At 41.1% G+C, this 27,498-nt stretch overlaps 1 protein-coding gene across 1 annotated transcript in view; it reads left to right on the forward strand.

Moving 5' to 3' along the window:
• Positions 1–27,498, forward strand: part of ADGRV1 (adhesion G protein-coupled receptor V1) — a 387,995-nt gene that overhangs the window by 29,519 nt on the left and 330,978 nt on the right. Inside the window, exons 13-27 of the mRNA XM_058656191.1 lie at positions 63–248; positions 826–1,006; positions 1,905–2,068; positions 3,098–3,221; positions 4,676–4,939; positions 6,299–6,425; positions 6,992–7,209; positions 8,668–9,411; positions 11,692–12,065; positions 14,556–14,732; positions 17,401–17,581; positions 19,291–19,493; positions 22,559–22,688; positions 25,200–25,277; positions 26,468–26,607. Of these exons, the coding sequence (XP_058512174.1) occupies positions 63–248; positions 826–1,006; positions 1,905–2,068; positions 3,098–3,221; positions 4,676–4,939; positions 6,299–6,425; positions 6,992–7,209; positions 8,668–9,411; positions 11,692–12,065; positions 14,556–14,732; positions 17,401–17,581; positions 19,291–19,493; positions 22,559–22,688; positions 25,200–25,277; positions 26,468–26,607 (3,291 nt within the window). The remainder of the gene's footprint in view (positions 1–62; positions 249–825; positions 1,007–1,904; positions 2,069–3,097; positions 3,222–4,675; positions 4,940–6,298; positions 6,426–6,991; positions 7,210–8,667; positions 9,412–11,691; positions 12,066–14,555; positions 14,733–17,400; positions 17,582–19,290; positions 19,494–22,558; positions 22,689–25,199; positions 25,278–26,467; positions 26,608–27,498) is intronic.

Here is a 27,498-nt window from a genome sequence, read left to right on the forward strand (position 1 = left end):
TCCAACAGTGTGGTCTCAGGAGAACTGAACTTGCGTGGGTTGTGTGTGGTTGGCTTTTCAAGGAAGGGGATTCTGTGGAGCTGCGCATCACACGGGCCAGGGGCTCCCTGGTGAAGCAGTTCCTGCGCTACCACGTGGAGCCGAGGGACAGCAGCGAGTTCTACGGGAACATGGGGGTGCTCGAGTTCGAGTCTGGGGAGCAGGAGATCGTCATCACCTTGCTGACAAGGCTGGATGGCATCCCGGAGGTATGTGATTTCCTTCTTTGTCCTATGTGTTGGCACGAGGTTGATGTCTGGCATATAATGGGACATGCATGGTTTAAACATGAGCCATGAGATGCAGAAAAGGAAGAGGGAATGAGGAACACATTTGAGGACAAAAGCACTCATTTTAAGTGTAATGTTGTGTGTGTGTTGCCTAAAGCACACCAGATATTCTGTTGGTGATCACTCTTCACCATCTTTGAGCTTCATGTTAAGTGCTAGGACATGTGCATTAGTTGAACTTTCAATACTAATTTTAAAATCAAGGCTTGCAGTAAGATTGCTTTTTCCAAGGAAATAAATTGAAGTTCATGGGACTAGTTTTACTACATTTACACACCTTTGCATATATTGTTTGCATAGTGATACTATTTTACTTGCCTTAAATGATAACAAGAAGGCTGAGTTTACCATTTTGGACTTAAATTCAGTATCCCTCTTGAGAGAAACTGTCTATGAATTGTTTTTGAAAAGCTGAATATCTGTATTAACATGCTTGTGTTCATATTTTGTTCTTGTGAAATTGTCCACTTTGTATCCTTTTTTTTGGCCTTCGCAGTTGGATGAACACTACTGGGTGGTCCTCAGTAGCCACGGTGAACGTGAAAGCAGACTGGGAAGCGCCACTGTAGTCAACATTACGATCCTGAAGAATGACGATCCTCATGGGCTGATAGAGTTTGCCTCCAATAGCCTGGAAGCCACCATAAAGGAGAGCAAAGGAGACACTGTCTCCAGCGGTAATTTATTCGATTCTTAGTCTCTGTTTCTGAAAAAGAAATGTTACTGCTTTCTGAAACTGTTACTTTAGTCAGTGCTTTCAGTTCCCTGTTCTTAAAAATGATCTGTAGTATAGAAACGGATCTTCTTAAAAATCGTACATAAGGTTGGTATTTACTTTTCAGGTAGTGTTGTGATAGCGTTCATGGCTTCTGTTACCTTTGATTTGCGGTAATCATGCACAGTGCAGCTCAGACCCTTGGGAATGAGTCGAGTCAAATGGGAAGAAATGCAGCTGATGGATGAGGGACTTGTTGCAGGCAATGAGATTCTGGTAGAGCAGCATTGGCTGTGTCAAAGTTCTTCCTGTGAGTGTGAGTCCAGACCCCCCTCCACCTGCCAGCTTCCTGTCGGAGATGCCCCTTGATGACTCAGCAAGTTGCTCTCCTGTGTCTTCCATAGGGTGACTAGTGGAATGCCCAACCAAGGGCTGGGTGTTGGGTACAGTGCTGAAGAACCTGATTGCTTGGCACTGCACATCCTGTAGATGAGTGTCAAGATTCCATTTCTAGCTTCATGTCCAATTCCAGCTTCCTGGTAATGTTATGTCCTGAAAGGCAGCAGGTGATAGCTTGATAGCTTGGGTCTCTGTGTCTGACATGGGGGACCCAGACTGAGTTCCTGGGTTTGACTTGACTCAGCAGTCACTACAGTTGGAGAGTGAACCAACAGGTGAAAAAGCTTTCTGCCTTTTAAATGAACATGAAAAATACTAACCTGTGATATAAAACGTTCTGTATAGGACGATTGAGCTAATATGTATGTAACTTTGGAGGGTATGCTGAGCAATTGGTATTTTTGCTTGAACAATTTATAAATTGTTTACTCACATGTATTACACATGTTTCTATTTTGCAGCTGTTTATCGTGTGGTAAGAAATCGAGGCAACTTTGGGAACATTAGTGTGTTGTGGATTGTTAGTCCAGACTTCACACAAGACGTGTCTCCCGTGCAAGGAATCGTTTTCTTTGGAGAACAGGAGTTTTGGAAAAATATCACCGTTTACTCCCTCCCAGATGAGGTATGTAGGCCTCATGTGGGTCTCTGTATTTGTAGCTACTCAGTAGTTTTAATTAACTAACAAAACACTAAACATGGGTGGTTTCAAGTATATTGATAGAAAATGCATGAAATATTGACAGCAATGCATAAAAAGTTTATTAGGAAGAAAAATACCTGGAAATCCAATGTTTTTTGAGAATACACATTTTCTGTGAATTTTTCTGAGATCCACCTGTTTCATGTGAGTGTAAGGAAGAACTTTGGCAAAACAGTGGCTGAGTCTAAGCCAACGGCACTGTTGCTGCTTGGGCTCCTATGAAGGTGTGTTGAACTGGGAGGACTGTCTGTGGTCCAGGGTGCTGGTGAGGCTCTCAGCTTGCAAGGAGGCCTCTGAAGACACAGCTGTGCCCAAGGTGCCCTAGGGAACGCTCAGAATTCTGGGCCACGACATTCTCACTTCCACATGGGCTTTTGCTCCTAGGGATGGAAAAGAGGAGCAGAGGGGATGCTAAGAGCTGCTACAGGCCTGTCTACGCTCCCTCATGGGGCAAAGCCCTAGTCCTTCTATTTGGTTTTAGCAGAGCAGAGGACCAGCTGACACCGGCATTACTTTGCAGCTCAGGGATGTGGGGTGCTGTCGCCTGATGGGACACATGTGTGAGGTCTCTACCGTGTATTCAGATGAAAGCTTAGTGGAGCTTGTGAGAAGCCTTTGAGTGACCCTACGTTTCTGTCCTGCCCCTCTGACCGACGTGTTTCCTATTCTTCCGGAAGTGATACGAGATGCATGGTCTAGCTGTTTGGGGCCTACTTAAGGGAAGTTATCTGCATTTGCGTTACGTCTTGTGATGAGATGAATGTAGCTATTTGGATGCAAAGCAGCCTCGGGGTGGGTGGGGGGAACATGGGGTCTTAGGGAGGCTCCACCTCTGAAGTGAAAGTGGACATCAGTCCTATTTATGGGACTATTTGTAAAATGATAATTTAGGATTTCATAATGTAACTTCCCATATGAATTACCTGACTTATGTGTAATGTTTCCTAAAAGATTCCAGAGGAAATGGAGGAATTTACCATTATCTTACTAAATGCCACTGGAGGAGCTAAACTGGGCAATGAAACAGCTGCTACTCTGAGGATTCAAAGAAACGATGACCCCATTTATTTTGCAGGTGGGATTACTGTCTTATCTGCCTGAGTTAACGTCTCTTGCAGGCAATACATCGGTTTGTAAAAATAATGTCTAGTTGAATGTTGTCAATGAAGTGCAGTTAGTGCTTAAATGGACTTTTGTGATTGAGTGATTGTTCTTCAGTCTGAAGTTTGAGAAAAATATTTCTAATGATTTTCTGAAGCAAAAAATGATTCTAGGATCACCATAGGCTATGCTTTTTCCTTTCTCGTTTTGAGGCATTTTCTTGCTTTGTGCAGGAAAATCTTCCATGTGTAATCTCTTCTGATCCTTACACCAGCTGTCTCAGGGCTATGTAATATACCTAGTGGATAGTGCCTTACTGTAATAACTGGTGCTTAAAGTGTGTGTTCAGTAGATGTCTCTGTTTTGGTCACTTTAATGCATTCTTTAAGACTATCCTTTGCCACCAAAGGTACATTTTGATTTTATTGATGAAACTTGTTAAACCATTTTGGTCAGCTTTCTCTGTACTAGGAATCTTTAACTCCCTGAGATTGTATGGATTGCCTTAGCCTTTGGTCAGTATGGATTTAATGAGTAAGTCTGTTTAGCCTTCTGTAAACTGTTTCAGCAAAAATAAGACATAAGCTATCCAGGACCATGGTCAGAGAGCTTAGTCTCAACTTGAGGGTGAGGTATATGAAACAACAGGCAGAGGATTTACGGTGTTACACACTTCTCTGTCATCTGTTTACCATTTGTCAGTCGATTCCAGTGTCATGGAGACAGGAGGAAAATCAGTGACACCAGCAATGGGCCTCACGGGAATTGGGAATAAATTTCCCAACTCCCAGAGGAACTGTGGTTCCTGTGGCAGGCAGGGATCTCGGCGGTCCCTCTAGTGGGGTCTGGGACTCAGGTGTGATGTCCACACTGAGAAGAACTTTGAGCCACAGGGGGTGCGCAGGCGAGATGAACCAATGCACACTTTATTGATCTTTTTCTGTGCTTCTTTCACCAATTTTTTTGCAGGGCAAGTGGGTTGGTAAGTTTCAAGGTAACTGAACAATGGTACGCAAACTACTCAGAGGGTTAGGGGAAACAATCACCGGGCTCTGAGCAGCTGGATAAGTAAACATGAGTTACAGGAATAAACACCAGGAAACAGGTCTAATTAGTAGAGGAATTTAACAGAACTTTGTACTCAGTGGTTGTGGCCTAAACATATCTAAAAGAGGGAGATAATAAAGATGCCTTACACCTCCCCAGGCACATGAGCTGGCAAGTCCTAGCTGCAATCCTAGCAGGGAGTCTGCCCCCTGCAGCATTTCAATCTGCTGAGAATGTTTGAGATTTGGAGTCTTATGCATCGTGATCTGGTTTTTGGGGTCAGATCTCCACAATTAATCTCCATACAGGGTGATTAGGGAACTCTGTGGAAATGTGTAGGCAGGACCCCGCTCACCTGCTCCTTCTTCATGGATGTTCCAGAACCTCGTGTGCTGAAGGTCCGGGAAGGTGAGCGTGCCAACTTCACTGTCTTGAGAAATGGATCCCTTGATGTGGCCTGCACTTTTCAGTACGTTACCAGGGATGGGAAGGCTACAGCAGGAGAGGGCGACTTTGTTCCTGTGGAAAAAGGAGAGGCCCTTTTTGAGGTGGGAGTCAGAGAGCAGTACCTGTCCATATTTGTTCATGAAGACGGGATCCCTGAAACAGACGAGCCGTTTTACATTGTCCTCTTCAACTCCTCAGGTGACTGGATTTTGTTTCTTTGCCAAGTTGTGATTTTAGTTGATGCATTTAGCAAGATAGTGGTTGGTACTACCTTCCAGAGGTGGCACCAAGGAGCACTAAACTTTCTGTGTCCATGATCAGAAAGGTTTGTCGTTGCTGCCATGTGAAAGGATGTGAAGCTTGTGATAAAATGCCTATGCTGGTGTTTTCTTGGGCATTACTTTGGACTTTTCCCCACAGAGGCACAAATAAAAAATTCTTGTATAAGAGATAAATATCTTAAATGAACTTTCTTCCTCTTGCAGTTAATCAACATCCTAAGGGAGGTATTTTGAAACCATGTAAACATGTTATTACCCATAAAATTTTGTTTTACCCTCAGTACACTTAAACATACAGCGGTCTCTGTTACTATCAAGATGTGTTCTCTTGGTCAAACCCAGGTATCCTGTTGGAGATGTCTTTCTCTTTCGGATTCATTTCTGTTAACTTCTGAATATGTTCTACTTCTAACTCAGCAAGTTGTTTAAGCTGATTTTCTGTATCACGACCCTGTAATCGGCTATTACTGCAGGGAACCTTTGTTTCAGTGAATGATATAGTTCAGTAGTCAGGCCTCAGGCAGCAGGTATGTGTCCTGATCCTGAAGGCGGGCTGCTCCCATGCCCTCAGTGTGTGGAGACGGGGAGTGTCTGTGTGGTTGCATGTGCACCCACACCGCTTGTTGTCATTCATAGTTCTGTGTCTTTGTAAGTTGGAGCTCATAAATTGACACTAGAAACTCTATTTCTATTTGCCACAGACATCATTGCAGTTTCCTCCCTCGCCACACCTGCCCTTTATGCTTAGTTCTCCCTATGGTCAAATCATACCCTATTGCCTAAAGACAGAAAACTAAGCCTTGAGCTAGTGAGTGCAAATAACATAGACAGGAGTACTCACATGATGAAGTGACACTTTATTGTTCTGTAATGAAAAAATCTGCTTCAGAAACTTGAAACATTTTATTTTTTACTTAGGCAATCTGAAGCATTTCTTAGTGTGAAGAAAACTATAGTGTATATTTAGTGTGAAGAAGGGTAGTGTACTTTCTACAAAATTAAACATTCCAAAAATAAAATAGGCACCATGGCACATTAAACACATTTAGGTGTTCTCCGTTTCTCTGTGTTTGTACACAAATACAGGTCAATATACCTGCATATACATCATGTATGTGTACTTTGGGAAAATAGAACAGTAATTTGCAATTCTATGCCCTTAACTGAAGAAATTCTTGGTGAAAGTTTCAAGTTAATTACGAACTGATTTTCAACATAGAAGTATGGATTAGATGGTGTTGGCTGTTCTGTGCTGACGTCTCAGTTTGACATTCAGGTGACACAGTAGTGTATCGGTATGGAATTGCTACAGTCATAATTGAAGCCAATGATGACCCCAATGGTGTGTTCTCTCTGGAGCCCATAGATAAAGCAGTAGAAGAAGGAAAGACTAATGCATTTTGGTAAGTATATTTGCATAAGGCATATCAAAATTAGACAAAATGTAATAAAGTCTGTAAACATTTGAAATTCATCTATCAAGGCAAGCAAGTATTCAAGAAAAATTTGGAAACTCAGTCTGAATGGACTGCAAGCTTTGTTATGTCTTTAAACACACATACAAGACTCCTTAACTGAAAGTATAAATTCTTGCCACCACCCTCACTAGAATCCCTACCCCTTGATGGGTCTGATAAATTGAAATGACCTTAAAATTTTTAGGAAATTCTTCCTGTCAGGTCACACATGGCTACTCTGCTCCGTTGTTGACTTTTGAGGAGTGTTGACCAGTTGTCACTGGCATCAGTTTGCATTGTGCTTAGAATTATCTTCTGGTTTGAACTTTGAAGACCAAGGCTTTCACAACTGCTTCTCATTATCTGAAGTCCTGCCTCCTGTGAAAGTCGTCTGTTGCTTAGTAGCATTGGTTGGTTGGTTGACTTATAGATAACAGAAAATTGATGGGTAATGGCACAAAGTCCTTATTAGTGTTCAGTTCACAACTGATACATTTTTGGATTTTCTGCAGGATTTTGAGGCACCGAGGACACTTTGGCAATGTTTCCTTGGCTTGGCAGCTGTTTCACAATGGTTCTGTTTTGCTCCCTGGACAAGAGTTCTATGAAACGTCAGGGACCGTTAGCTTCATGGATGGTGAGGGAGCAAAACCAATAGTTCTGCACGCTGTGCCAGACCAAATTCCTGAGTTCAACGAGTTTTACGTTCTGAAGCTTGTCAACATCTCAGGTGCTGTGTGCTTGCAATTTTTACTTTGCTACCAGCAGTTTTTATTTATCCTGCACTAATTAGAGTTCTGTGAGAGTTGATGAAAAGAATGCAACTTAATGGTCTGGTTTTTCAATGTCAAAATACCTCTGTGGACGGAAGCGTTATTTTCTGTGTTTGTTTGATCTTAATGGGTCAGTTTTATGAGTGGAAGTTCATGTCCATGTTTGAAACTGCAAATGGATATGCCATATTTGCTACAGGAAGAATCTAAGAGCATTAATGTAAGTTTGGAAATAGTCATGTTGGTTTGAAGCTTGGTGTTTCTGTTTTACCACGTATAGAGAGGGAGTTGGAGATCTTGGATTGCTGATAGGTCCCTTTCTGTTTTGCTGTTGAACTGTAGTCTTATTTGTTGAACTCTTTAGAGCCATTAAGCTTTAGAAAATTAAAAATAGAACTTGTTTCTTGTTTTTTTTTTTTAACATACTGGTTACGCAAAACCATGTCAATTCCATAATGTTACAAATTGCTGTTAATGTTATATTGGGACTCTTAATTGACTGGGATGATATTCTACCAGCTCTAACTTTGGACCAGAAATGGTCTCCCCAAGAAACTGTTCAACCCATCTGGACAATAAGTAGCTGGACTCTATGTTTGGTATATGTTTGCAAGGAAAGAATCTTGATTGAATTTGAACTGTAATACTGCACCAAGGTGGAGGAATCCACCTGGGGGGGAGGGGTGTGGGGAGGGGTGGGGGGATTCCCAGAGCCTATGAAACTGTCACATAATGCATAATAATTAATAAAAAAAAGTAAAAAAAAAAAAAAAACAAAAAAATAAAACAAAAAAAAATATTATCTCAAAAAATACCCAACTTGGTCTTGCTATTACAGTTTCAGCAATCAAGGTTCCCATTACTGCTTATTTTTATTTTTTCAAGATTTAGTTGTAAGTCAGAACCAGAGTAAAAAAGTGAGAGCACGTTCATCTACTGACTCTCCAGCTGGCTGCAACAGCCAGAGCTGAGTCAATGTGCAGCCAGGAAATTCATTACAGTGTCCTCTGAGTGAGCCTGGGCCCAAGCACTGGGGCTGGCAGCTGCTTTTCTGAGGGCATTAGCTGGGAGCTGGATTGGAAGTGGAGAAACTGACACTGCAACTGGTATCTGAGAGGCCAGCACCTCAGTAGTATTGCCTGCATAACCCAGTACCAGTCATTGCTGTCTATCTTAAGCACAGAAATGAAGCCTGAGTCATACTCTGTCTTATACACCTGATTGAATATTACTAAGGTTAAACCAGTTGTATTTGACATTGTCTCTAAAAGTGACAGTGTTATTCATTATAGTCAACAAATTGTTATCCAGAAGCTTGTCTGCTTAAAGAAAAAAATCCCAAAACTACTTTGTTTGCTTTGGACTAGAAAATGTTTCAAATTCTGGTTTCTCACTCATGATACATTCTCTTGTAGGTGGGTCCCCGGATGCTGGGGGCCAGGTAGCAGAGAGTAACCTTCAGGTGACGATAATGATTCCATTCAATGATGATCCTTCTGGCGTTTTCATCTTGGATGCAGAGTGCTTACAGAGAGAAGTGGCAGAGGACGTTCTCTCCGAAGACGACATGTCTTATGTGGCCAGCTTCACCATTTTGAGGCAACAGGGTGTGTTTGGTGATGTGCGAGTAGGTTGGGAAATCTTTTCCAGTGAGTTCCCTGCTGGCTTGCCACCAATGATTGACTTTTTGCTCGTTGGGCTTTTCCCCAGCACTGTGCACTCGCAACCACATCTGCGGCGTCACCACAGTGGAACCCATGCATTGTATTTCAGTGGACTGGCAGGTGCCTTTGGCACTGTTAATCCAGAATACCATCCTTCCAGGAATAGAACAATCACCAACTTTACTTTTTCAGCTTGGGTGTTGCCTAATGCCAACACAAATGGGTTTGTTATAGCCAAGGATGATGGTAATGGAAGCCTCTACTATGGTGTAAAAATTCAAACAAATGAGTCCCATGTGACACTCTCCCTTCACTACAAAACTTTCGGTTCCAATACTACATATATTGCCAAAACAACAGTCATGAAGTATTTAGAAGAAAGTGTTTGGCTACACCTGCTAATTATCCTGGATGATGGCATCATTGAATTCTACTTGGATGGAAATGCTGTGCCTAGGGGAATCAGGAGTCTGAAAGGAGAAGCTATTACTGATGGTGAGTGTCATCTTCACAACCTCGACATTGAAACTTGATCTCAACATTTTGATGTACATAGTTGAAAAATGCGTGCCCATGTAGACCACAGATCAGGGTGGGAAGGGTCAAGGAATAGGACAAAGTGGACAACACTATTTTCATTTTTCTGTAAGTTTGAACTTTAAAAAAGGCTACCAGATATCAAAAACTCCAATTTTGCATCTGGTAAGTCTTTTTTTTTTTAAACAAAACTGGGTATCTACTGAGTCTATGGTAGACTCATTTCTGCCAAGTATTGCAGAAATAACTTGGGAGCAGGGTCTTTGTCCTTAAGATTGAGATTGCCTAGCACTGGTCCTAGCAAGCAGAGATGCACTTGGAGCCTTGCAGGGAGAAAGGAAGCCTGTGGGAGAGGTCCACCTGTTGCTTGTGGAAAATAGCCGAGATGCAGAATGATACTGCAGGCAGAATTAGCAGTAATGGATGGTGTTACCTACTTTGTAAATGAGGAAATGGAATTCAGTATTGGTTAATCAGCATCACATCGGCAAGGTTGTAGGGAAGTCAAATCTTGAATCTGAGCCTCTATCTGCAGTTGGTACTCCTTCTGTATGTAGAAACGGAAAGGGGGTAAGATCGTGGAGTCCTGTGCTTTGTTACATGGGAACCCCCATGATACGTAGTTTTGTAATCCTCCAGAGGGTTTAATTCCTTGACAAGTGACAGGGTTCACTGGAAGGGACATATCCTAGGAGCTCTGTTGAAGGAGGGCTTCTGTGGCTGGGCAGAAGGTGATGCCTGTTGTAGGTATGTGAGCAAGCATGAAGACCATGTGCGCAGCACCTGTGACTGTCGTGACAGCCACCAGTATTCAGAGCTGGGAAACGGCTTTCATCTAGGCTGCAGAAAAGCGACAGCAACTTGGGCCTGTCCCCAGATTATCTGCCAGTCTCTCATTTTACATAAATGAGTTACTGTTGCAGAAGAAACAAGTGAGGAAATGAGAGCTGGTGAAATCCTGGAAGGAGTATTGGGAGTAACATAATGGGGTTGCATGTTACGAAAAAATCCCCAAGACTGCCTCACAATACTTACATGGAGAGAGACTGATCTTCCTCCAAACAAGTAGAATGATGTATAAGTAGATCAGCTTGTCCCACAGAAACATGTTTGAATTTTCACTTCATTTAATCAAGATAAGTTTCTAACAAATCAAGTATTGACATTATCAAAGAAGTCCTAAAATTGTGCCTGGATGAAATCACTCTACTTCAGAGGTGGAACTTAGTTAAAATGTGAGAGGTATCTATGCACACATCCACGTGCACATGGATAGTCCGCAGTATGCATGGGAAAACAGAATTGTGGCATATATTTTGGGGCAGATAGATAGTTGAAGTCAGTTTTTTTTTTTTGTAACGTGAATTTTAAGTACCTTACAAAATATCCCTCTGTATGTGGGGCTTCAGAAATTTGTTAGTAATGCTTCTATTTATATTTATTATTGGGAAGGCGGATTTGCATAGTTCAGGAGAGACAGAAGGAACTTCTCTGCCCATTGGTTCACTCCCCAAGTGGCCGCAATAGCTGGAGTTGAGCCGATCCCGAGCCAGGAGCTTCCTCCAAGTCTTCCATGTGGGTGCAGGGTACCAATGCCTTTGGGCCATTCTGTTTTCCCAGGCCACAAGCAGGGAACTGGATGGGAAGTAGAGCAGCTGGGACGTGAACTGGTGCCCATGTAGGATCCTGGTGCATGCAAAGTGAGGACTTTGGCAACTAGGTTACTATGCCTGGCCCAATAATGCTTGTTTTTAATTTCATTTTTCAACAAAACCTTTTGAAGGCCTAATGTATACACATCTTTGTATGTGTGTGTATTACATATTTGCTACCTTTTCTGTCCAGACTGATCTTTGATAAACTAATGGAAGCTACTATTACCATGTAGTTTGAATGTAATAACCAGTCCCTTCAGCATATCTGAGTCACAGTGATTGGATTAAATGGGTTCACTGTTCTGACATTCGCAATTGGAGATAGCCTTTATCTGTATACTGGTTACGAACCAGTATTACTTACCCACAGATATTTTTCAATAAAATCCTCATTTCTTGAATCACACTTGTCATTCAGGCTGGGACAGTTGCAAACAACATGGCATTTCTGCTCCCTTTCCGTCCCAGGTCTGGGAATTCTGAGACCCAGGGCAGGAGTGGACAGCAGCAACAGGTTCATGGGTTTGATTCAGGCTGGGATACTTGCGAATGGTGTAGCATTTCAGTTCCCCTTCCATTCCAGGTCCAGGAGTTCTGAGAATTGGGGCAGGAGTGAATGGCAGTGACAGGTTCACAGGACTGATGCAGGATGTCAGGGCCTATGAACGGAAACTGACGTCACAGGAAATGTATGAACTGCATGCCAAGCCGGCCAAGAGTGACCTGCACCCCATTTCTGGATATCTGGAATTCAGACAGGGAGAGACCAACAAATCCTTCATTGTTTCTGCACGAGATGACAATGAAGAGGAAGGAGAAGAATCCTTTATTCTCAGGCTGGTCTCTGCATATGGGGGAGCTCGCATTTCTGAAGAAAATGCTACAGCACGATTAATAATCCAAAAAAGCGACAATGCCAATGGCTTATTTGGTTTCACTGGAGCATGTATACCAGAGGTAAGTAGTGAGCTTGGGAAATCTTGGAATTAAACAGTTTATTGTTGGTGAATATGTTTGGGACTGGGCTTATCTGGTAGGTCTGCAGAAACTGGCTAGAATCAGTTTCAAATAGGAATTGCAATGGCTTGACTCTTGGGAGTTCACCGAATGACCTTAAGGAGCTTGTAAGAGTGATAGCAAGTGGGGGCCGGTGCAGTGGCAGGTTAAACCTCTGCCTGTGAATCTGGAATCCTGTGGGAGCACAAGCACGGATACCGGCTGCTGTGCTTGAATTTAGCTTCCTGCTTGTGCCCCAGAGAAGCAGCAGAGGTGCATTGTCAAGACAGGGGTATTGTCCCCTGTACCCACATGTGAGACCCAGAGGAAGCTCCTGACAGCCTGCTATAGACTCAGCTCCAGTAAGTTAGCAAATGGATCCTTAGCACTGAGCTTTAAAGTAGACGTACTTCAAAGAATGAACAATTCTATTGAAAGTAATTGATATTGCCTACTGATTAAGATATTAGGTACTCTAAATTGAATAATAGAGGATCTACGAAAAGTTCACAGAAAATATTGAAGTCGCACGATTTTAACATTTTTCCACTGGACTGAGCTTTTAATTCCATTTCTAGGATCTTCATGTCTACTGTGTATACAAAGCTGGTTAAGATTATTATTGAAACTTCATCAAAATATTTTGAGTTTTTTCCTTGTGGAACATAAGTAATCACACTGTTCTGTGCTGGGTGTAAATGGCTTCCTTATTGGCCCGGGGGATTTATTAGGCTCCTACTGTCCTTATCAGTTCTTCCTAACATGTCAGACTCGTAATCATCTTAGCTTCCCATTCTGTAAGGTGAGACCTTGTGCCAACCACTTCACAGGTGTTGTGTTAAGCAGCAACAGCTCGGTGTCCATAACACCACACCTGGGAACAGGACTCTGTAACTTGATTCTGACAGGACTAGGAGGATGTGCATTTAAATCAAAATGCATAAGAAAAACATGAAAGGATAGTGTTAAAGTACCCAGGCCATAGGGCTCATTTGTACAACTTGGAATGCCTGTCAGGAGTATTGCATTGTCTGTTTAGCTCTTTGGTTTGCCAGTCCTGGGATATTTTCAAATGGTGTTTTACGTAAAAACTAGAATATCATAGATGAGAGAAATTGCTACAAATCTGCAACTTAAATGTTTACCTATAATGACAATTATTTATATAGATATTCACCATTGAGCTTCTGCATTGAGTTTTATGCATCTTTCTGATAATCTGTTATCCATACAACAGTCAACTCCTATAAATTGAAAATAGAAAATCCTCAATGCCTTGAAGTCTCAAATTTAAATAGTAAACTTTCCATAATTTTATTTGAAAAGTAGAGTGATGGGGAAGGCAGGCCAAAGCCAGGAACCTAGGCAATCCAGCTCAAGCCGTCTCCTATGTGAGTGACAGAAATCATAGTACTTGAGCCCTTCCCCTGCTGCCTTCTTCCCCCGTGGCTGAAGGAGGGCTAGCAGGAGAATGGAGCAAAAGCAGAGCACCTAGGACCCAAATGAGACACTGGACTATGGGATAGGAGCTTCCTAAGCCATGGCACAGGATGCTCCTACCCAAATCTGAGTTGATTATTGACCTACTGTGGGTGTAAATGTTCCAAAAACATATGAAATTACATCTAAGCTAAGCATGTTGGGTGTATGAAACATTTAAATGTGGATATCATCCCCAAGTTATTGATACCTGTGCAAATGTTTCCAAATGAAACACTTCAGAATTTTGGAAAACTGGTACTCAGAGTTCCTTCATTAGAAACAGACTTACTGTCCCCACCGAATAACTAAAGCTAAGACAGAATCTGATCAAATGCCTGCCTGAGGGCTTAAGCAGTTACCAATACTGATGGAATATTAGCACTCAGGGGACAGGGCAATGCTTGGGAGGAAGAGGCATGTGAATCCACCACAGGGAGGCAGCACTGAGTAGGACCTGGATAGGCAACAGGTCGGCTGTGGCTCTGCTGCCGGTCAGCCAGGCTCTTCTCCCTCACCACGTGGCCAGCAAGAATGTGATGCTAGGGGGAGGTTAGCCATGGTTTTCAGTGTGAGCTCTTCCTGACTAGCACTTGTCTAGCAACGTGTTCCTGCTGAATGAACAGCAAGTCACACAGACCAAGCCAAAGCAAGTTCCCAATGGACCCTGTTAGTGGAATGGAGAGAAGTACTGTGCAGTTCTCTATTCAAAGTAATCTGCATCACCATGAGGTGGGCACATAGCAGGCGTTGATGAAACTGTTGTGTGTACACAGGATAATTATTTATCCTTACAAATCAGAAAATAATGGGAAATATACCTTAACAGCCCCAAACCTGAGCAAATGTACAGATTGTTAAATCTCTTTCAAGAGGTAGAAACTTGTGAAGCTCAGCTGGAAGGATTTTGCGTTCATTGTGGTTTTATCACTGCTGTCAACAGGTGTTGACACGACTGCTGTTGTGTTTCAGGTGGCAGAGGAGGGATCCACGGTTTCCTGTGTGGTCGAGCGCACTAGGGGAGCCCTGGGCTACGTGTATGTGTCTTATACCATCTCGCAGATCGAAGCCAATGGCATGCCTTACCTTGTGGATGATTTTGCCAATGCCAGTGGAACTATTACATTCCATCCTTGGCAGAGATCGGAGGTAAACCTGGCCACCTTGGAGTCGTGGAAAGCTTCCTGAAAAGCTTTTCCTGAGGGGTTTGCAGTAGAATTTCTTTGTGGCATCTGGCTGTTTAGGCAATGTACAATATTTGGGAGTTTAGATTGGTATCATGGTAGAAGACATTTTAAAAATTTACACAAAGAACAATTGAGTACTTTGAGTGAGGTGTTAGAATTTTATCTGTTCTTTAATCTCAGTGTATAAATGTGATACAGCTTGCCAGTGTTTAAGTGAACTTTGTTATTACTGATGCAAAGTGAAACAGGCTTTTAATGGTATTCTTCCAGTCAGACAATAGATAGTTCTAAAAATTATAACCTCATTTTATTCACTTTACATTTGGAGAAATGAGGTAATTTTTTTAAATTCAGAAGTAAAAATGACCTCCAGTGTCAATTTTAAATAACAACTTTGGACTAAACTGCATTACGCTTCTGAATAGGTAGTTCACAAACAAGGAAATGGAGTCTCTTGTTTTTGCCTTTCAAATAAAAGTAAGCATTTTTAAAGATTCTCTTAAGAAATGCCAGTAGCTTGTAAATTACTAGGGAAATGTAGCCAGTTTAGACTTGCAAACAATAATCAACAACCTTGTACAAAATTTTTTAGAAATCTAAAGGTTAACTGAAAGTTGATAATACTCAAGTTTAAACAATTCCAACTGAAGAGCAACAACCAAATATTGATAGGTTGGAGGAAGAAGGAAACAAAATGTCACAGATAACATTCGACCTCTGACTTGTGAAATCTCTAGAAAGCCACATTGGCTACAAAGAGCTCTCCAGGTGCTTTTGGGTCCAGTGGCCAGTGTTTGGAGCTTGCATTTGGGTTTTGAGTTGGTTGCAGGTCCCTCTCTCTGCAGCCTACAGGAGCCTCCAGCCTGCACCTGCTGTCATCAGAGAAACCTGAAATCCATCTTTGTCCTTAATCTTTTACTCCCTGTGATGGTTCAAAACCATAGTGTTTGGTGGTTACCCCCTATCTTTCCTCTTGCTTCTCTGCTTGCTCTGCTTCGTCTGTTCTGCTATTGTCCTTGCTCTGAATCAGAACTTGCGTTTTGTCAATCCCCCACTTTGGGTTTTTCAGTAGATGCTCATTCTTTGCTGGGAAGGAGATCCATGTTCATGGTGATCTCCAGTCTGTCCTGGCTGCTCACCAGTTTGACCTTCTCAGGCTGTAGTGTCAGTGCATCCCTCTGCCTGCCATCCCCCTTCCTGCCTCTCTACCTGGCCAATGGCTTTGGCTTGAAATATCCTAAGTAGCTGTGTTAAAAGAAGGGGGGTTGCTTTTCAGTTAAAATTTTGACTGAGCTTTTGTAAAATGTGAGTGGGTTGTTAGTACTTAATGTTTTTTTAGTTGGTAGTTAATTCCAGAGTGCTAATGTTTGTTGTGAATCTTCTTTGTAAAATCCCAAGACTGGGCATGTTGGGCTTTCCTGAACAGGCTTTGGATGTGTGTATGCTGCCCTTTCTTGCCTCTCCACTATTATATCATGTTAGGGCATGTCTGCTATGAGGCTGATAATACGGCTGTCTTTGGTACATGAGTGTATATTTTATAGATCAAATATCATGTGACGTGACTAGGATACTTTTACAAGATGTGACTGGTTACTACTTGCCTTAGTCTGGCAAATTGCTTAAATAGAATACCTTAGACTGGGTAATTTATGAGCACTATAAAGCTATTGCTCACAGTGGCATTGAGTAGACAGTCTGACATCAAAGTATTCAGTGAATCCATGTTTGTGGAGTCAGTGTTTTCTGTTTTATAGATGCAGTGTCTTTTTACTATGTCCTAACATGGTTTGGAGGAGTAATAAGGCCTGTCCCATTTAAATGATTGATTATATATTGTATTTAAAAGGCAGACCCATGTGTGCATACACACACAGAAAGATGTGCCATTCGTTGGTACATTCCCTCTAGTTGCCAGAGCTGGACCAGGATGAGCCGAGAGCCAGAAAGTGGCGCAAATCTCCCAGTGGAGTCGGCTGTCACCACTGCATCCTGGCAGCAGGAAACTAGAATTGAAAGCAAGTGCTGGGGCTGTGAACTAGTAGTCGGATTGTCCAAGGGATGTCTTACCCACTATGCTGCACACCTGCCTGCCTCAGGCTTCCTTCCAAGTGCACTAATGCCATTCATAAGGGCTCCACTTTGAAGATCTGATTATATCCCAAAGTCCCCGTCTCCTAATCTGTTCATCTCTGAGGCTGACCATCACCGAAGGGATTTGTGGGAGCAGGAGTTGGGGGTAGACTGCTATAACACAGCCATTTAGATAATAGCAGCATCCATTATTGCTTAAGGAATTAATCTAAGATCTTTATTTGTGTGTGTGTGTAATGTTCAAATCTGTTCACATAATGTTAGATAGTAACTTGAAATACTCTTACTTTTTTCATTCAATTATTTCAAACATGTAGTTCTAGGACATTTTTAGGAGGCACAATGTAGTGTTTCCATACATGTGTATAGTGACAGCTGATCAAACTGGACAATGAGCTTTTATATTTCCTAATATGTTCTAGAGGTCTGCAGCCTAGCAGTCTCTCTTCCGGCTCTTCCTACAGGCTGTTTGTTTTCTCTCTGGCGTCATTGGTGTCTTCCCACTGCCTGATGCCTCTGCGTGTTGACATTTCCAGGTCCTGAATATACATGTTCTTGATGATGATACTCCTGAGCTGAATGAGTATTTTCGTGTGACTCTGATTTCTGCAATTCCGGGAGATGGATCAATGGGTTCAACTCCCACCAGTGGTGCCAGTATTGATCCCGAAAAGGAGACTACGGATGTCATGGTCAAGGCCAGTGACCAGCCATACGGTAACCCACTCCTCTCCTCCCGGGGTGCTTGGTGTCATAAAAAGCCTTTTCAGTGACTTTGTGTAAATGCAAAGTGAAACTCAGAACCTTGAACTTCTGAGCTCCTTAGTTTCTACGCTGCTGTTTGCTGCTCAAGTGCCCATGACAGGAAGTAAAGTGATAGATTTCTGAGATTTAGTAGTCCATGTTTGGAAGCTTTGCAGAAGTCTATGAGATGAAACCATTTATGATTATTTATGACCGTAATGTTCTGTAATTTAAAAAGGATGGTTATGTTCACATCTGAAATATTTAATGTAGTTTATATTAAGACTCAAAGCGAAGAAGTTATCACATTGTTATTTTTATGGAATGTTGAAAAATCAGTTTCCATAGTTGGGGAACCAGCACGGTTCCCCTGTAAAGGATATTTTCTGTGTTGAAACGTTGTTTCTTGCCTGAGGATAAGCAAAAAGCATCACTTGAAGGGGGAAAGAGGAAACCTAAGAGTCAACTCTGGTTCCACGGTTAAATTCTAGGAAGAATTGTTACAAACGTTGATGAGGTTCTAACTTCAGTTCTGCTGTAAGTTAGAGCACGAATTAGACCGGTTATACATGACAAATACTTGAAAATATGCATTTAAAAATATCTGTACTCCTTTTATTGATTATTTAAATGCAGCAGGTTTTTTTTCCCATTTTTTATTATGTGCTTGACAATCTTTACATAGTTAATTACGGTATAAAGGTTCAGGGGCTATAGGGAAGTGGGTAAGACTTTTATGTCCATATTGTTTCCTTCATGTATCTGAGGTAAAGGGGGATATTGAGGGAGAAGCCCCACCCAGTTTCCCACCCGCTCAAAGTCCCTTTTAAGTGATGTGATCCTGTATGCAGATGTGAATTTTGTTTATATAATCAGATTTTTGAGGAATACACAATCTAAAAAAAAGACAAGGAATGTTATTCTAAATTGTAACATTGCCAAACCATATAAACATTTTGTGTGAAAAGTGTTATGCTGAAACCCATCCCAAAATATAAAGTTCTTGAAAATTTGACCTGGTCGGGGAGTTGTTCACATAGGTTTTATGTCTCAGTGGGTTAAACTGCCACTTCAGGGCCTACAAACCCATATCTGAGTGCTGGTTCAAGTCCCAGCTGCTCTACCTCTGATCCAGCTTGTCGCTGTTGTATCCTGGGGTTCAACATGTGGTAGCTGAGGCTTTTGGGTCCCTTCCACCAAATGAGGTAAGGGATGGAGTTCTGGCTGTTGGCTTTGGCTTGACCCATCCTTTGTTAGGGTATTTGGGGAGTACTTGCTCTTTTTTCTCTGTCTACCTGAAATGCACAAAAATAAAAAACATTGTAAGAAAGATGGTTCTTTCAATGCCTTCATCCCATTTTGGAGTGCTCGAGTCATGAAATGCTGCCTCTGGTTGCTGGCAGTTGTGATTGTGCAAGTGGTTGGGTCTCTGACGCTCAAGTTGGAGACCTGCAATGCAATGCAATTGATGGAGACTGGTCTCGGGTTCCCTAGCTTTGGTCTATTCCAGCCTGGCTATTGCAGGCATTTGGGGGAGTGAACTCGTATATGGGATTCCCCCCAGATATCTTTCAAATAAAAAATTAGGTTTTCCTGGTGACAGATGATTGTGTAGGATTGCTCCAGATGCTAAGAAGTTCATGGGCAGTCAGCAATGGTTTTCCTGCGCTGTGTCCCTGCAGGGCTGCTGCAGTTCTCCACCGGGCAGCCACCTCATCCTGAGGATGCCAGGAGTCTGCCTGCCACCAGCGTACCACACGTCACCGTGCAAGAGGAGGACGGGCAGGTCAGACTACTGGTCGTCCGGGCACAAGGCCTCCTGGGGACTGTGTCTGTGGAATTCAGGACTGTGTCAGAGACAGCATCCAGTCCGGGGGATTACCAGGTGAGCCTCCCCAACCCCTCGCCACCTTTTGAATCTGTTACTGCCCTGGTCAAACGATCACAGTCCTTCTGGAGGATGGAGCATCAAGTAGCACTGCTGACTTTCTGGCCTTTTAAATCAGTGCTTACTAAGGTGCCTTGCCTGTTTGAATCCTGAGATTTAAGTAGCTACCATACTGATTTCACTTGTGTCTTGGACTTGAACCAAGGATTCCTTCCTCTTGTTTGAATCTTACAGAATTTTGTCAGATATACTTGAAATTGCTAATTTTTTAATCTTACATCATCTAAGGTTCATTCAACAAGCAGAATGGCAATTGCAGTGAAATCTATGCTCATGTCCTGTTGTAGTTCCCACTTTTCTGTATGACAAGTAGTGTAGTACTTCAGCATAATCACAAAAGGGTCAGGAATTTGGGACTGGACAGACTTGGGTTCTCATGGATGATGTATGATCTGGGGAGGCTTACCTATTTTTTCTGTATCCCAGTTTCCTTATCTGTAGGGATGGCTCATGCTGGACAGGGTCACCCTGAGGTTAGATGGCAATGGCGAGTCTTTTATGCATGTGGTTCTTGGGTCAGGGGGCGGTGCATACAGTAACCTATGATGCTTGTTCTCACCAACACTCATGTGAAACATTGAAGAGATACATGTTTGATATTCCCTCAGCTGTCCTTCCCAAGAAGGCTGTCTTATGCATTTGTTTGAATTTTTGTTTTCCTATGAATCTGTTATATTTTCCTCTTCTGCCTGAAACAACCACTGAATGGTAGTGGTTAGTAATTGCATATACTTTTCAATCCTTAGAAAGCTTGGCTGATTGAGCTCAATTTAATCATCTAGTTAGCCAAGTTTTTCTAGCTCTTTCTTTCTCACCCTCTTTCTTGGATAAGGCGTGTATTTATTGCCACTGACACTGTCTTTAATGCTGTTGATATGCCACATTTCTTAAGACTTCACGTTTTGCCTTGCTGTTACCTTTGCAATCTCTTAAACACTTGAGTCTTCCCATTGAAGGTCTGTAGCTTCTACCCTGGGAATTGCCAATCTTGATAAAACGTCTACTCTTAACACTTTCCTGAGAGCTGTCAGAGGTGCTGTGCCAGTTGGAACACTTCCATTTGCTTGTGTTTGTTTCCTTTATTCCGTCTCATTTTGCATTCTTCCTTGGTCTGTGTAAGAAGTATGTGTGTGTGTGTGTGGGGGGGCGCTTATATGAGTGTTCCAGGTAGAAAGAGGGGGGGAAAGGTCATCTCCTAAGAGGAGACCACTGTATTTCACACATCATTGCTCTTATTCTGCTGAGTGGTGATCCCCACCCTCCAGACTGGCTCCCAGCTTTGTGGAAGAAGAGCAAAGCACTGGTTAAAAGCACAGGTGGCTAAGGGTTGTCTCTGGGTAGTGGAGGATGGCTTTGTTAGCTTTATGCCTGCTTCTGAAGTTGAAAGAGAAAAGTTAATGAAAGCAAGGCAGCTGCTGGAGATGGGTAACATAGTGTGAGGGGAGGTCCCCAGGTAGCCAAGAGCACAGGTACCAGAAGGAGTGCCTTTGGAATGTGGACCACTGGATGTGCTATCAGAGGACGAGGTAGACAGGGACTGGACTATTCAGTATCTTAGGAATCCTGCTGTATTCTTGCTTTTTCTGTTTTTTTAAATCAATCATAAGGTATTAAAACATTTCTAGAAGCTCACCAGGCTGAACAGTGGAAAATGCATTAGAAGGTACAATCCAGGAAATGACTGTTGTGTAGAGCAGATGTCTTAGCCTAAAGCTATAAAGACTATGTGAAAAAATAAATAGGTAAGCTCAAATATTCAGGGATTAAGATACACTTGAGGATTGTGTAGTGAGCATAATAAAGTAGAAGGGGTATTCACAAGGACTTTTTGGTTTCTGGTGTAGGCAACATTTTAGTGCTGTGCAGAGCATTGGATAAGGTACAGTTGCAAAGGAAGATCCAGAATTTTATGCTGGCAAAATGGTAGGAGAAATTTCAAAATGTGCAATGTAAATCTGGATACTAAAGGTGGGAGATACAAATTTGGAAGTGGAGAGTGCATATTTAGTATTACAAGTCTAGGGTGTCTTAGCCCATTCTGGACAGAAGTTCTGTAGAGCCTGATGTGTGGTTTTTGGCAACCATAAGTAAAATGTCAAAACTGACGATTGACCTTGACAAGCATAAGTTAGAAAGGCAGTGAGAATGATGGGAGTGTGTGATATCATGAAACACAGAACCAAGACATGTTTCTGAAAGTAGAATGGCTAGGATTCTGGTTCAATTACTTTATTATATAGTTAATATTACATCTAGAATGTTCCCCCTGGAGTTAAAAAAATGTAATCTGTTTTTTAAGCCGGCACAACTGAAATGATATTTAAGCTGGTGTGGGTTTGGCAAATACTGATCAAGTGAACTGGTACTTGGTTTCCTCAACTTACCTTTAATATCTCTTGGTAGTTATACAAGATGAAATATTGTTCTTACAGGCAAACACTTACAGAACTAAATTTTATAGTTTTGATTTTTCTAACTTGAGGGAAAAATACTTGCATAAAATAATGGGAGAAAGATTATTCTGATTTTTAGATAACTGCTTCGACCACTTTTCTGAAGGGCGACGTATGTTATAGTTGATAACTGATTATAATCAAGGAAGGATCAATCAAGGGAAGATGATGCCTAATGGACTAATAGGAAATATTGCTTGGAGAGATTCTGGGAATGAAAATGCTGTTGGTTTCTCAATTGCCTTAAATGTACTTGCTTAAGGAAAGTGCTGTCACCACTGAAATCTTTAGGAATTGATGGATGTCAAACATGAGGATTCATTTTTCCTTGACTACTGTTTTGATGAACAAATAATCTGTTAATTCTAGCTTTAAAATGTTTACTTAGAATTTATGTTGTGAATTATCCACTATTTTAATTCAGTGACATCTGGTCACTTTTGCTTCTGCTTCTGCTATTTCAAGCAACCTGAGGCATGGAAAACATACAGTTTTGTAGACTTACAAACAGTATAATTCTAATGGACACATCTTTGATTTGTATTTCAGAGTGTTGCTGGTATGTTAGAATTTCAGCCAGGAGAAAGATACAAGTACATTTCTGTCAACATCACTGACAATTCTGTTCCTGAATTGGAGAAGTCTTTTAAAGTTGAGTTGTTAAACTTGGAGGGAGGAGGTAAGACTAACATCTGCCCACCTTGATGATGATGTACTCTGTGAATTAACCATACTGATATCTTTCAAAGGGTCAGTCGGTGGCTGTTGGAGAAAGCCTGAAAGTTCATTTTTTTAGATTAATGCTAGACAACTTCTTACAGTCTTTTTTTTTTTGGCCAAAAATATTTGCATAGTTTTGAGCCTTTTATAAATTAATATTCAATTTATAATTTCATTTGATACACTTCTATGAGGATTGCTTAGTTCTAAGTAGCATTTTATTATGTGAATGTCACCTACTGCACTGCCCCACTTATTGCTCATTGACCTTTTTCTAAAACAGATATGCTTTTTCAAATCAAATACTGATTTACATTAAATCAAATTATGATGTCAAATGGATGCGCTTAAAGTTGTCTTGCTTTTCCAACTCTTACAGTAGCTCTATTAGAGCTAACTGCGTGTAAAACAAATAAAGTCCTTCTAGATAATTTATTTTGAGACAGCTGTCAACAAAAACCAATTAACAAAATGATATCCTCTGTTCTAGTATTCAGAAAGTACCAATTAGCAAACTTTTTGGACTCAAGATGTATTTATTGGGAAAAGTCATCCATGTGAAAAAAAAATATTAGTTAGCCCATGTAGGAGTAGTAGCATTTATTTGCAGACTTAACGTGGTTGATAATCAAATGCTAGGGAAGTATTAATAGAATACATGTGACCACTTCTGACACCATGCCAACAAAAGAATATGTGATATTCACTCTATTACCTTTAGAAGTATAAGAAAGTGAGAGCTGTTAAGGAATTCCTTGGTCTGTACATTATAAAACCTAGTAGTAGTATTATCATTATAAGTCCTCCAAAGGGAAGGATGGGCTAGAATGGCTGCATCAAATGTGTCTGTTTAATGTGAGACTTTGAAGTGAGTATGCCAAGTTGAGAAATGTAGAGAAGATAAAACCAATGGTTGGGAACAGGAACATGAACAAACCAAACCACAGCTTGGAATGCGGAGAGCAGTCAGTGCACTGCATGCCCCATCTTGTTGGTGTGGCAGGTGCAAGCATGTAACTAACTTGGCATTGGCTATGTACTCCACACAAGCTGCCCCTTGTATCACCTGTGACAGAAAGCATAACAGGAAATGCTAGTGACTGTTGTCTTAGATTAGTTTATAAATGGATATCAAATGTTTGAGACACTGAGCAGAGCAATGCATGATTGGTGCTCAAATGAATATGATTTTCTTAGTTTCTTAGCAAAAGTGCCAGAAAGCTGTGATAAAAAAGGGAATGAAGACACGGGCCCAAACTAAAGAACCAGGGCCTAGGGACTGTGCACAATGTGTGAAAGGTGTATGATGGACTAACTATACTATTGTAACATAGGGAAAGACTATGTGTGAGGTGATAAGGGGAGTGGAAAAAGTGGAAGGAGAAATCCCTGAACTCTATCCTGAAAGATTAAAAAAAGGTATACGAAGCTAATCTTTGATGGCTTAAGGGATGAGGTGTGGTAGCCACAGCTTGGGTAGATGTTTCATGCTGCTGGAACTAGACTCAATTCTGTTGCTGAAAATTACATCTTTTACTTGTGAATAAGACAGGAGCAAAGCCCTCTGCTGGATAGTTATTGGAAACCCATTTTGCCTTTTAAGATTTTCAGATGACTTGAGGTGCTAGATTCTGTAAAGTGCTCCTTTCAAGGTATAAAATGGGAGCAGGGCCTATCTGAACTCAGCTTAATATTCAAGGGTATTGTTAGAAGCACCAATAGATGTTGCTTTACTTTCTCTCTTTCTCTATTGCCATCCCTGCTGCCTTCCTGTCTTTGAAGATAGTTGAAATACTAAGGATGTAAGATACCTTGTTACAACTACTTTGTCTTTATTATAGTACTTAGACTGCCAAGGTTCTTAGTTTTTTATCCTCGGCTTTCCCCTCGTCTTGTATATTCACTCAGCTCTGTATAAGGTATCAATCTTTTATAGGTGAATAAACTGAGAAGTGAACAGATTTAGTGACCCTTGAAGGTTTCACAGCCGACATCTCTCATGGAAGGGGCCAAGCAGAATTTTTAGACTATTTGTTTAGGGCACATTTGATCATGACTTTTGTCAAGTTTGAAAGGAATAAATATGTAGGGGGTTGAATATGTTGATGGAGAGACATTAATGATGGTGTTGGCTTTATAATGATTGTGATTTTATAAACACAAAATATTTTATAAATGTTTCAAGTGTTAGGAGGCTACTTGCACTGCTGTAACTAATGAAAATTTAGCAATGAAATTGGTGTAAATGAAACAGATCAGTTGGTTCAGGAAACACTTTTGGCAAACTATGAATGAGTGAGTTTTTGATAAACGATAACTTGTTATTGGTATGATTCTATAGGTAGGTATTCTAGGGAAGAATGTATGTCATTGGTTGAAGATTACTTGACTTTCTTTGCTTTTTTTCTAAGAACTCTCCATTTTCTTGTGTCAATGTGTGTTGTGTGGGTTGTGTCTCTTTATCAAGTAGCCGAACGCTTTAGGGGTGATGGCAGTGGTAGTGGTGATGGGGACGTGGAATTCTTTCTTCCAACTATTCGGAAACTTGGTAAGCAGCTTTTCAAGGTCATTTATGATGCACCAATTTAACTTTAACTACTTTAAATAGATGGCACTACTATCCCTTTACTGACACTTAAAATGTGTAGATCCTTGACATACTTTAGTTTATTGACCTTTTCAATTATGTAAGCAATTTAATGAAGTTTCCCCCCCTATACTTCAGTTCCCCAGCTAAAAATGACCAAGTCACTGTCACATCCTTCTGGTGTGAACCTACCGAAGTTAAATACTTTGCATTGGTTTTACCACCTAAACAATTGAGGACATTTGTTTTTATGTTAATACATGACTTTGCATATCAAAAAGATCATGGGCTTAAATGTAGCATTTAATAAAAATAAATAGGAACAGAAAATTAGAAAGTCAATGAGGAAAGTCATTAGTAGAAAGGATCTTAAAAAATGAAGGATTTTGTGATTCATGTATTGGCATTTAACCCACATGCTTTCTTGCACATATGAAGAGAATGCTTAGGATATTTCCGCCTTGAAGCGAAGTCTTACAGAACTTTTTCGTGTTACACTTTTTGAATGCCTGAACTCATGTTCCCATCTATCTCATTCTTTGCAGCTTTGTCTCATGTAAAACTGTAATTATTCAGTTACTTAAAATTGTTTTCTTCTCAGACATTCATGTGACATAATTGAATGCATTTCTTAGATGTTTGCATCGTTAGTTAGGGGATTGGATTGTTTTGAGAAAGAAATAGACCTGTGCTAACGTCTGGTGAAAAATAGGGACTGGAATAAGTGCACGCTGGGAATGAAAGGTGTTTTCTTTCAAGTGACAAACTGTAGGGAAGCTTTGGTTTCATAAATGTTGGAGTGATTTGGGCTCCTGTTCTCCAGAGGTCAGTAAAGGCCGTGGGAGACCTTCCTCACATCCTGCGGGTGGAAGAATGTTCTCTTTCATACAGAAAAGGAAAAGCAAGTTTTCCTTATTCATCTCCAAGGGCTTGTGCACCACTTGTGTGTCCCATTGGTGCCAAAGCAGAGGAATGTCATAAAGGCATGAAAATGGGTGGCAACCACGTGTGTCTGCCTTTCCTTCTAAAACAAATGAGAGTGTCTCCCATGAATGGAAGCACTTTTCTCAAAACGCCCCTTGGCTTTGCCTTTGGCTTATAAATTACTGATTAACATTTTTTTCCCCATTTATTGGAACTTGTTTAAGCAGCCAGTCTAGGAGTGGCTTCACAAATTCTAGTGACAATTGCGGCCTCTGACCATGCTCATGGCGTGTTTGAATTTAGTTCCGAGTCTCTCTTCATTAGTGGAACTGAACCAGAAGATGGACACAGCACTGTTACATTAAATGTGAGTGTTTTAATCTTTTCATTGCTTGATACCTTCTCTTTTAATTTTTCTTAATGCTTTACGAAGTTGTAAGAATATATGTATCTTTTCTCTGTAGGTGGAAATGACTGAGTCTTTTGGCACAGGCAATATAAATTAGTGGTTTGAAAGGTTAAATTAGCTGTTTGGCATTTATCTAGGTCAGTTATGCATTTGGGTTTATTTTGTCATTAAGAGGACTTCTGATTCATAATGGGATATAGTGAATTATACTTAGTAATATTTATCCTACATTTCTTTTCATACAGTGTGCTGAAGAACATGTCTGAAATGAAAATGACTTAATACAATAAAGTAGGAATTTTCACTCCTAGTGTGCATCCCAGAAAGCTGTTAAGGGAACTCTGATACTCAGTCACTAGGGGTAGTCAAAGGGGCTATATTGTAAGAATGCTTCTGTCTTCATGAAAATAAGCAGGGATGGCCAATATAGGGTATCACAAAAGAATACCATGTATTTTCTTATATAAGGAAACCAACATGGAAAATATAGCTCCAATAGTCCAATCCATACTGTTCTTTGATTGTTTGCTTTTTTGGTTGTATCCCATGTGTTTCGATGTTTTTTATTTCAGTTTGGTTCATTCCAAATCTTTTCTCTAGTTGAATTCATCACGGGCTCATGAATTATACGATGGCATCATTTTTCCCAAGAGAAAAACAAAAACAAAAACACTACAATCTAACTCTTTGAGCTTCTTGCAGTGATTTCCATGCCTGTACTCATACTTCTATGGTCAAAGCAAGTTCCAGGGCCAGGTCTAATATCAGTGGGCCAAGTGCAGTCTAACCCTGTGTTTTTCAGACTGAGAAAATCTGAAACAACATGGTAATAATCTATCTGGGATGATT

The sequence above is a fragment of the Ochotona princeps genome, chromosome 28 (genome assembly GCF_030435755.1).
Source record: "Ochotona princeps isolate mOchPri1 chromosome 28, mOchPri1.hap1, whole genome shotgun sequence".
NCBI lineage: Eukaryota > Metazoa > Chordata > Mammalia > Lagomorpha > Ochotonidae > Ochotona > Ochotona princeps.